General features: G+C 34.5%; 1 protein-coding gene across 2 annotated transcripts in view; it reads left to right on the top strand.

Annotated features, from left to right (window-relative positions):
* UPF2 (UPF2 regulator of nonsense transcripts homolog (yeast)) overlaps positions 1 to 12062 on the top strand; it is a 90210-nt gene that overhangs the window by 66993 nt on the left and 11155 nt on the right. For both annotated transcript variants that reach the window (XM_012731388.1, XM_004691246.2), the window contains exons 17-19: positions 1063 to 1167; positions 1396 to 1494; positions 5479 to 5646. In XM_012731388.1, coding sequence (XP_012586842.1) covers positions 1063 to 1167; positions 1396 to 1494; positions 5479 to 5646 — 372 coding nt within the window. The remainder of the gene's footprint in view (positions 1 to 1062; positions 1168 to 1395; positions 1495 to 5478; positions 5647 to 12062) is intronic.

Raw genomic sequence — 12062 nt, 5'->3', positions numbered from 1 at the left:
TTTTTTTCCCCCAAGGAAACATTTAAGAGCTTTTCTGTGGTAAACTTAGTTTTGAATTATAGAATGAAGTCCAAAAAAGTTAATGAGTTTTTAAAAATGTTGATGTTTGTACTTTTGCAAAATAGTTTTTTTTAAGAAACTTTAAAAATCTCCAAGTGTCTCTATAAGTAATAGTTTGCTACATACACTACGAATGAACAGATTCAAATTATTTGTTTTTCTTAAGAATTATTTCTCTGTCGTTTTGACAGAATGAAGAAGTAGCTGGGGTTAGTATAGTCTTTAAAAGCTTCTGGAACTATGTGAGAGTGAATTGTGCTGTTTGAAGTTGAAGGATAAACAAATGCAGAGAGAGAGAGAGTGTGTGTGTGTGTGTGTGTGTGTGTGTGTGTGTGTTACCCCTTGGAAAGTTCATTAGGGTGCTTCCTAAACTTTTGTAAAGTAATTTCTGCTCAAAGAATAGAAGGTGGGAAGAGGACAGGAGTGAATGGGGAGAAATGAGAACTAGTGCTTAAACATCTAGGTCACCTGCTTAGAAGCGGTGCAGCCTCAGGCAGCTTAATTGTCTCAGCCTTATTTTTTGCATGTGTAAAAGGGAGTAGTAAAACTTGGCCTTCTTTCTTTAGAATGGGACGAAACAATAAAATGAAGAATGAATGTGACTTCAAAACTGAAGTGCTTATGCAATATAGTATTGTTGCTTTCAGCTGGTAATTGTGTGGGTATAGATATTATCAAAAATTCAGTTTTTCAAAGAAGAAAATACAGAATGGTCAGGAAACTCATTCCTTTTGGAATTCAAGGAAGAGTTTCTACAAAAGATCTTTGTATTGTGAGATCAGTGTAAGATAGTGAGCTGGGTTTTCAGCAGCTGGGATGAGTGACTGTTGCTAGCTGACTGTGCCTCACCATTGTAAGCAGATTGCATAAAAGACTGAAACTTCAGAGTAATAATTATTACAAATTGTCTCAAATCTTAAGGCATGTAAATTGTAGTAACTCTTCAAAAAAATTTTTTTTCTTTTCAAAATGTTTTAACATACTAATGTTAAACAATTTCAGGAGGGTTCTGATAATGATGATGATGAAGGGGAAGAAGAGGAGGAAGAAAATACAGATTACCTTACTGATTCTAATAAGGAGAATGAAACTGATGAAGAAAATACTGTACGTATGGCTGAACATTTGCTTTTTTAAATTGTGCAATATTTCTTTAAAGGTTTTGTTTTGATTATTGAAAAATGGGCATTTTCACTATTTTTCTTTAAATAATTTGTTAAGTTTTTTAGCAAAATTTACTCCTCCTTTGCATCATGTTGAACAAGTTGTAAATACAAAGACACTGCTACAGAAATTAAAATTTCTAATCTGAGTTCTGATTTTTGTTTTAATAAGGAGGTAATGATTAAAGGAGGTGGACTTAAGCATGTACCTTGTGTAGAAGATGAGGATTTCATTCAAGCTCTGGATAAGATGATGCTAGAAAATCTTCAGGTACAAAATGTTACTTTTAAAAGCATATATCTCAAAATAATGTAGCTAATATGAAAGTTTTTACTATCCGAATATCTGCTTCTATAGCAGCTTTTTCCTGTCTGATCTTGTAGCTGCCAGATTGTAACAACTTCAGATCATTCGTTAAGTCACATCACTTTCATAAGACCTTATAGTTTGCTTAAAATCAAATTTTCAGAAGATAAGTACTTGGGGAAATTTAATTCAGTAAATTCTTACTATTGCATAACTTGCATGTAAATATTTAGAGTAATGTTGGTTATTTGGTATTGGAAGACATATTTAATGTATTTATGACAATATAATGGATTTTATAAAAACTATGATAATGTACAAATGACATCACAGATTAGGCTAATTTGCTTTTTCCTACATTCTTCCTACATATAATATTCTTCATCTATCTAGAAATTCCTTAGTCAATGAAATAAATCTCATAGTCATGTCATTTTAGAGTACAAGTCATCAAATAAAATGTAAATATCATAATCCCTTTGAAGAGATAAACTGTTTACTTCTTTTTTTTTTTTAAAGATTTATTTATTTGTACATACAGAACTGGGGTACAGGCCAGAGGCTCAGGGGCGGCGAGAGGCTTCACCAGAGACAGAGTGGGGAACAGAACAGGCAGATAGACGAAGTACACTGCTGAGAGGAGCAGCGGGCGGGTCAGGAGAGGTCTGCCACGCCATGTGGTCACCTCCGGGGCAGGCGGGAATCGAACTCATGCGGAAGCGGCTTTAGCTTCTCAGTGCTGTGCTTTAACCCGCTGCGCCACCAGGGAGGGCCACTGTTTACTTCTTAAAGAAACTTTTCCTGTCTTACATGCATCAATAATCATTTTCATTCATTTGTTTAGCAAATATTTTTATTGACTACCTATTATGTGTCAGCAATGTGCAGTTGCTTAATATAAAGTAGCAGAACAGATATTGTTCCTGCTGGTAGAAAATGTAGTCTCATGGAGAAAGTAATTCTTAACAGCTAAACAAATACATAATTTTAAATCCCTATAAATGCTAATGAGCTATAAGAACAGTGCTTTTGTAGAGAGTAGGGAAGGCATCTCTGAGATTATGAGTTTTAGACAAGATAGGGGCCATGTAGGGAGGATGTAGGAACAATGTATCAAAGGTTCAGGAAGAAAATAAGGTATGTTTAAAGAACTAAAAGGTCAGTTTTGATAGTACACTCTGTAGGGGAGGTGGCAGAGCATGAGTATGGGTCACTGTCACTGGACACCTCTGGAATGGTGTAGCGCTACATGGAGGTGCTTTACACTGGGACAAGACTGACATGGGGCTTAAACAGGGAGATTGGTTAGAAGACTGTGGTGTCCAGGTGAGAAATGGCAGGGCACCTGAGAGAAATGTGAATGTGAAAGTTGTTTGGGAGGTAGAGCAAACAAGATTTATTTGGTGATCAAAAATGTTAAATTCATGCTATTTGCAGCAACATGGATGGAGCTAGAGGGGATCATGCTTAGTGAATAAGTCAGAAGGAAAAAGAAAAACATCAGATGGTTTTATTTATAGGTGGACTATAGGGAAACTGCACAAAGACCGTAGATCTGAGGCATATAGCAGAGGAGAGGAAGGAAAAAGGGTCAGAATAGGGCAGGGAAGAGCACTGGGATTGTGGTTATGGTTCATGGGTGTTGTGATGGAGAATTACAGGGACCATACCTGAGGGGAGAAATTAAATATTGTACAAAAAATGAACAATGATGTAAAGGGGGAAAAAACACAAATCCTAAAAATAACTAAATAAAATGCCCTTACCTGTGAAAAAACAAAACAAAAAACGATACATAATTGAAAACAAAAAAACTTATTAAATCACATGACTGGTAAGTATGCAGACTGTCCTCAACCATTTACCCTGTTTTCTAATACAAAATGCCATAAGAAATGACCACCTGGGACAAAAAGATCTATAGCCTATCTGCAAGAGGGTTGATGCAAGAAATGTGAAAAAAGATGAAAGCCTTGTTTTTTTGTTGGACCGAAAGGATAGACAAAATCATGGTAAAACGACCCTTCCTGGTGGTGCAGTGAGTTAATGTGCAGCTACCACAGCCACTGCAGCACACGTTAGATCCTCGGCCAGGAGGTGACCCACCTGACGTGGCAGACCTCTCCTGACCCTCCCACTGCTCCCCTCAGCAGTGAATTTCAGTCAGTCTGCATTTTCTGCTCCCCACTCTGTTTCTGGTGAATCCTTTCACCACCATCACTCCTCACACACCTCTGGCCTGTACCCCAGTTCTGTATGCATAAATAAATCTTAAAAATTTTTTTTAAATAATGCTAAGACTTGTTATTAAAAAAAAGCAATTTAGGAGGGAAACTTTTTATCATATGTTATAGCTTATAGTGGTAATTCTCATTGTGGTTAATATGTGGAAACTAATACATGTAGTATATGTAAAATAAGTCCAGTCTTTTTAGAGAGAAATCTTGTGAACCTATCAAGTCAGCATTCCATTTGATCTGAACTTTACCTTTGGTCATTCTCTTTTCAAGTGCATGACGTTAAATATATAAAGATGTCACATTGTAATAATGAAAAACTCCCAGCTGTAGATGGAAGACAAATTAAATAAATAAGGGCCTATCTGTAGAGTTAGCTCTGTCTTTATCATTTATGATACAGAATAAAAAAGAACATATCTTTGATATAAAATAATACGCGTAGTAACTGCTTATGTTTATATGTGTATACTAACATATTCTAGAAGAAAAATGGAAGAAGATACCCTGTTAATAGATGTTGCCTCTTGGAATGAGGGTAGTAACTAGAAAGACTGGTGTAGATTTAAGTAATTTCCAGAGAGGCTATTGATTTTGTAATCAGAAAAAAAAAGATAATTTATAAATCAAGTTTCACGTAACATTTTAAATTTTAAGTAAAAGTTAGGAAACTAAGCAAATTGAAACTTGGAAATCAAAACAATAAAATCTTACACCTTCTTTACCATTTTGTGTGATTTGCAATGCTATTCAAATATGCCACTTACTTATTTTTTATTTATGCATACAAGAACTGGGGTATAGGCCAGAGGTGCAGGGGATGAGAGAGACAGAGTGGGCAGCAGAACAGGCAGATGTACTGAAACACACTGCTGAGGGGAGTAGTAGTTGAAGCAGGACAGGTCTGCCACGCCATGTGGGTCAGCTCCCTGGCCAGGAATAAAACTCAATTTGTAGTTGTTGATAGTACTGAGAGTTTAACTCCTGTACTACCAAGGAGGCTTTATGATACCTATTTCAAAAGACTTTAAATTATAGTAAAAGCTGTTTGAAAACCTTCATGGCCTTTCTGCATTACCTGCTTTGCTTTGAAGAATCATATTTAATTTTTTCTTCATTCATTAGAAAATTATTTCTAGGTCTTTAAATACACCATAATGTTGTATATCCTTACTTTTGCACCTATTCTCCTGCTTAATCTCCCTCCATATCCCCAAAATAAATAAGTTAATGTGAACATTAGTAGATTCTGTTCATCTTTAAATAGTAAGTGAACACTTGTTCTGTGTAAAGCACTCTAGAAAATACCAGGGGCTGCTCTCAGTCTTTAGTGGTGGGGAGGTGGCTTCTTAGATATAGCAGGTAGTTATGATACATGAAAACTATGAAGAAAGGTGTCTGCTGTAAGTATGGATGAAAAGGCCTGGTGCCTGGTGCATTTGAGGAACAAGGGAAATTTAGTAGAACCTGCAAAAATGTTTGGGCTTAGAAGAGGCTGGGGTTATAAAGAGGAACCATCTTCCAAGCAATTTGTAAGATGTTGAGGACAGGAGAAGACTTACTAGTTTCTCTTTGTTTCAGAAAGATTACTCTGGCTTTAATAATTGCTGTGTTTTCAAAAATATACCATTGAATGAATAGTTTTGCAATTTATGTTTACATATGTCCTTCCGTTCCTTGGAGTATTTATATTATCATTTCTGTCTTTAAGCAACGAAGTGGTGAATCTGTTAAAGTCCACCAACTTGATGTTGCTATTCCCTTACATCTCAAAAGCCAGCTGAGAAAAGGGCCTCCACTTGGTGGTGGGGAAGGAGAAGCAGAGTCTGCAGATACAATGCCATTTGTCATGTTAACAAGAAAAGGCAATAAACAGCAGGTAAGACCTATCCACTGTATATTCACATTTAGTTCAGGTATAAGTCACCAAGTAAAAATTTTATTCAATAGATTCTAAATTACCTTTTGCCTACAAGTGAAAAATTGTTGGAAACATTTGAAATGTTCATTGGTAAAACAATTTTACTTGCTACATGCATGCATAGAAGACACCGAACTTTTACTGAATGGATATTTTTCAATGAGGAGGACATTAAAATTTTTAATTCATATATTTGTTAGTATATACAAATACCTTGATTTTCAGTAGGAAGATTTCATAAGTAAGTTTGAAATTGGAAATGAAAGCACAATGACAGATGTACCTTAAGAAAATATGTGGTTTCCTACATTTCTCCCCAAAAGCATTGATTTATGATTCCCTTATCCTACTTTTCCCTTCTCTTACTTATGATACAAGTAGCCCTTCAAAATAATTTTCCTGACCACTGGGCCGTTACTTAGGGATCCATGCATTTATTCATAATATATTTATTGGTCATCTACCATGTGCCAAATACAGTTCTAGATGCTTGAGGCTTCAGTGTTAAACAAAATAAATTCCCTGCACTCATGCACTCACATCCTGCTGAGGGAAAAAAGATAAACATGTTATATGGAGATAGTGAAAAGCACTGTGAATAAAGCCCAACTCTTAGATACAATTATAGTATATCATATGTTATGATGTTTGTAGAATCAAAAACATTTCACTTTAGCATATCTAGATCAAACTCTTCTTAGAGTTGATGGGATCTTGTAATCATTGGCAGCGCTTATTTCTGACAATAAATGAAATGTTAGGTTTATGAAATTGGGTAGCTACCACAGCTTATTTTAAACACCTCCAATGGCTGGCTATTTAACAATAATTTATTGTTTAATAAATCATTCAGATAGCTGTTTAACAATGATTTATTGTTTACTGACTGTGAATCAAACACCATTCTACATATATGCAGACTATCTTAACAGCAACCAAACTTCTTTCACTCTTAGGAGGCAGATAATAAAGAAATGTATAATGATAGTCTGGGGTAAACGTTATGAAGGAAAAAAAGCAAGATGAAAGGATAGAAACACTAGGATGGGGAGAAGATGTTAAGGAGTCTGCCATTTTATATGAGGTGATCAAGGAATGCCTCTCTAGTGAGGTGTTATCAATCATGAGAGGAATATTCTCTTCTCTCCCTAGGAAGAGATGATAATTAAATTTTATCTCTGCGTTGGTCAGGTAATTTCTTGCTTACAGAAAGGATCAAAGTTATATAGTATACCATTATTTGCTAAAGGCAAGTAAATCTTGAGATATCAAAACTATCTACCAACTAGAGTTATAGAATGGAGTACTGCAAAAGGCTTTCCAGCTTGACCCCTGTTATATATAGTTAACTTTGACTTTTGTTCAGAGCACTGCTCTATCTTTTTCAGACACTGATCTCCTAATTCTTTTGAGTCACCAAGCCATTCTTCCAGCCATGGCTCTAGGGTTGTCCTGCTTTCAGAAAAGTCCATCTCTTCCACCTTCAGATCAAGCTTGAGTCCAGGCATGTCTGCACCCTTTCATCCCCTACTCTGTTCCTAGGAAATTAAGAACTGTTGTTGATCAAGGCCCTACCCTTGGTGTTCGCTGAAACCTTTGCCAGAACGGCTATCTTCCAACAACTAGAACTATGGATCCCAGCATTTTTGCTTTGTTTTTTCTAGGGACCATTTCATTATCTTTTTCTGTAAAAGCTCTCAGCTCCTTTCCTCCTCCTCTTTTTTTTTTTAAAGTAAAGAGCAGTATATGGCAACTTCAAGGAGACATGCCTTGGTTCCTTTTCCCATACAGCTACTAAACGTTGGTATTCTATTAGCACACTTCATTTTTCTTATCTAAAAGGGTACTTAGGAAAATCTTTCTGTGAAGATCAGATTATAGAACAGTAATCAATCCTCTTTTTTTCTTCCTTCCCTTTTGTGAGGCATATTATAAAAACTCATTATGCTTTAGTTAATTCATATATCCCATATGATCCTTACAGGATGTGTAGACAAAAATAAATCAGAAGGTACCTTAAGAAACTATAGTTTTGAAAAATAAATTCACTTCAGCATTCCTAGATTCTAAAATTTAAAAGCCAGAATATGTATCTCTATTTTAAAAAGGTTGATTTTAGTTCATTGTGGTTAGATTGATTATATACTGGGTAGCCCATATTACTTTTTTTTTATATAACAGTTTATTTTTACATTTTTTACATTTTTTTTCCCATCTCAATTGTAATCCCCACGGGCTTCCCATCACCAAGTCACCCATGTGCCATCACCATAATCCCGTGCACTTCCCCCCCCCCCCCCCCAGTTTTGATCCCATTCCCCACTCCATCCCCGCAAAATGTCCCTGTATATGGTTGTTCATTATTCTTGTTATTTCCTCACCTGGTCCATTATACTCCTGCTATGAGTGAAACCATCCGGTATTTTTCTTTCTCTTTCTGGCTTATCTCACTGAGCATGATCTTTTCCAGCTCCATCCAAGTTGCTGCAAAAGACATGTTTTTCTTTTTGGTTGCTGAGTAATATTCCATTGTATATATGTACCACATCTTTCTAATCCAGTCATCTACTTTTGGGCATTTGGGCTGCTTCCATGTTTTTCCAATTGTAAATAAAGCAGCAATAAATATGGGGGTGCAGGTATCTTTTTGAATCAGTGTTTTTGTGTCTTTTGGGTAGATACCTAGGAGTGGGATTGCTGGGTCATAGGGAAGCTCCATGTTTAGCAGTTTGAGGAACCTCCAAACAGTTTTCCATAGTGGTTGTACTAGTTTGCATTCCCACCAACAGTGCAGGAGAGTTCCTTTTTCTCCACATCCTCGCCAACATTTGTTATTGCTAGTTGTTTGAAGATGTGCCATTCTCACTGGGGTGAGGTGGTATCTCATTGTGGTTTTAATTTGCATCTCCCTTATTACGAGTGATGTTGAACATTTTTTCATATGCTTGTTGGCCATCTGCATTTCCTCTTTGGAGAAGTGTCTTTTTAGCTCTCCATTTTTTGATGGGGTTGTTTACTTTATTTTTGTTGAGTTTCATCAGTTCTCCGTATATTTTTGTGATCAGTCCTTTATCGCTACTTTTGTGTGAGAAAATGTTTTCCCCATTAGTGGGCTGTTTGTTTCTTGTAATGTCTCTTTTGCTGTACAGAAGCTCTTTAACTTGATGTAGTCCCATCTGTTTATCTTTGCCTTCACTATTGTGGTGTTGGGTGCTCTGTCTTTAAAGATGTCACTGAAGTGTATGTAGTGTAGTGTTTGACCCATCTTTGCTTCTAGGTATTTTATAGTTTCCGTCTTATGTCTAGGTCTTTAATCCACTTCGAGTTGATTTTTGTGACTGGAGTGAGGCAGTGATCTAGTTTCATTTTTTTGCATGTAGCTACCCAGTTTTCCCAGCACCACTTGCTGAACAAATTTTCTTTGTTCCATTGTATCTTCTTTGCTCCTTTGTCAAAAATTAGGTGTCCATAAACTCGTGGGTTTATATCTGGGTTTTCTCCATATTACTTTTAACAAAATTAAAATATGAAATTTTAATGTTTAGGGAGACATTTTTGTTAAATTTTCTTTTAAAGTATTTTCAAAAATGAAATGAGAGCTTAAAGTACTTGTTATTATGTAAAATTTTAACTCATAGATCATATTTAGAAAAAGTTCATCATAGGAACATTATTTGAAGAAACATTACTAGCATTTTTGGTCTAAAAAAGAAAGTTTATTTTCTTGTGATTTTTATTTCTACATTTGGCTTTTGGGCATAGGCCCTTCTGGGTACAACAGTTTTACTAGAAATGTGAAATGTGTTTCCTTATAGAAATCTTTAGTATTTTAACTTAAGTGAAAGATCTCTTTGTGTACCAAATTTATGCTCAAAAATAACTTTCTTCTGTAGTCAATACAAAATCAAAATTCGTGAAAATGAAAAAGGGAAATGCTGCTAATATTTCTTTCTAGATTTAAATATTTATCAATTAAGAGAAGTGAATTGAAATAAAATGTTTGACTGTTAAGACAAGAGTTTTAATGTAATAAAAACCCTTTCATAAAGTTTTAGAAGCTCTTTTAATGTGTTGAACAAATACAAAATGTGTTATAGTTTAATATTTTTGAACAACCCCTTTTATTATATTTAATATTTGTGATAAGTCATAATGTATTTTATATATCTTTTGAATGGAGTAATTGATACAGTTAATGGATTTGCTTGAGTGTATACATATTCAACTGTGTTATATGTACATATGTATATATTTTAAATTATGAAGTATCTTTAAAATACAGTCTAAATCACCTTTATTGCTCTATCTAGGAAATTTAATTTGAGTGAGTTCAATGTTGTTATCTTATTTACTCTAATTGGTACTTCTCTTTAAATATTATCTTAGCTACTTTGTGGTAAATGTACCTGATGAAGGTAGCATCAGAAAATTTGTCATGTGCTTTCTGTATTTGTCTCTTTTTAAGCACATGATACTTAAGAACTTTTCCTTTGTAAAACTCTTCTAGGGTCATGAAATGTTTTAAATTTGTTTTTATTTATAGTTACTCTTCTTAAGATTTAGAAATTTCTGTATGAAATTGTGATTTAAATTTTTTTTAATATGATAGTTTACTTTTGCATCATTTTGTGCATTTTTCCATCTCAGTTATTGAAATTGCTGTTCTTTTAAGGGAATAGGAAGCCTAAGTCACATTTTTTGGTCAAATCATCATGAAAATTTTAAAATAATGTTTTATATGGTCATCAGAATCAGTAGTATCATAATCACTGAATTATTGAGGACATTTCAGATGCTATTTTAGGAACTTATTAACAGGAAAACAAATGGCCACCATATTTTACCTGTGAATGTGTAGTGACAGGTAAACAAAAACATTAAAAATGCCTTAGATTGCAGTGTCTGATTTTATAGTGATCAAGAAATTATCTATACTGGTTATTGGACTGCCTCCTTGAGTATTTTATAAAGCAGTAATATGTTACTTTTGCTATTTGAATATTTTAACTGTTAAAAATTTGTCATTGAAACCATTGAGAAAGACTAGCTAGCTGATTAAGAACACTGTAATGTTGGGGTCTCTAAACTTTGACCTTCTTTCCCCTTACTGTCTCAAATAAGGTATCTTATTTGATACTAAGAATAGAGACTGACTTCATGTTTAGCTTTCATTCTCAAAACAGTATTTCATATGTTACTGAGATAACACTTGCCATTCACAGCATTCCTATTTATAGTTTTAAAAATAATAATTATGATAGTAATAGCAACAGTCAAATTTTATTGAACTCTTACTGTATTTCTAGGCATTGTTCTTTTCGTGTCTATCATATATTTAATGCATTAATTCATATAATTTATGTAGCTCTCTTTTGGTTAACTTATACTAATGGGTTAAATTTTTCTTAGAATACCTATCTGTATCTCAGATACGCCTGCTTAAGTACATTTCACAATTGTTCTGTTGAAAGATTGGGAAACTACTTCAGGTCCTCATTCTGCAAATTTTTCTTATAGTTGTCCTTTCAAAAACCCAATTTTTCTCTGGTCTCAGTAATTTGGCCCAATTATGTTTACGTTGTCTGTTTAATGGTGCTTTTTTCCACCAATACGTTTATAGCTTGTTTTGGAAAGGCGCAAAAGAATGCTTTCTATGTGGATAGTGCTGAATATAAGAATTTCATTACAATTATTATGACATCTCACAATAACAATACTGTTGGGAAGAATAAATGTTTGTTTCCCATAATAAGAAGAGAGTGGGCAGGAAACCTTTACCTGAACTTTTTTATTAACTTTTTTAAAAATATTTTTCAATATTTTGAAGAACCAGAGTTTATTATTGGAAATGATAGCTCTTTTGTTTAAATTGTTTCAGTTGTTTTTGTTAGTGGAAATAAACAGTTATATTATACAGATGTATTCCTGGTACAGATCACTGCACAAACTTGAAGGAGAGGTAGACAGAAGCAGTTTAGAATTTCAGTTTCTGCCTGTTGATTGGCAACCTCAGTCTAAGCAGGTGATTTTTAAACATTAATTTATGCAAAGTTTTGTTTTAAGAATGTGCAGGAAATAACAAGGGATACTGTTCTTTTGAATTTAAATAGATTATTTAAATGCCTTACTAATAGATAGTACTTGTAGAGTATGTACTGTGCGCCAGTTACCATCCTGTGCACTTTACATATTTTTCTCATTAATTCTCACAGTAGTCCTAAAAGATAGTGGTTTACAGATGGATAAAAGAGCATTCTTTTTTTTAAGATTTATTTATTTGTGCATACAGAACTGGGGTACAGGCCAGAGGCCCAGGGGCGGCAAGAGGCTTCACCAGAGACAGAGTGGGGAGCAGAACAGGCAGATCGACAAAG

Source organism: Condylura cristata, unplaced genomic scaffold (genome assembly GCF_000260355.1).
Source record: "Condylura cristata isolate star-nosed mole 26May11 unplaced genomic scaffold, ConCri1.0 scaffold00030, whole genome shotgun sequence".
Classification (NCBI taxonomy): domain Eukaryota; kingdom Metazoa; phylum Chordata; class Mammalia; order Eulipotyphla; family Talpidae; genus Condylura; species Condylura cristata.
Note: the sequence above shows the minus strand (reverse complement) of the source record. Positions and strands in the feature narration are given on the sequence as shown.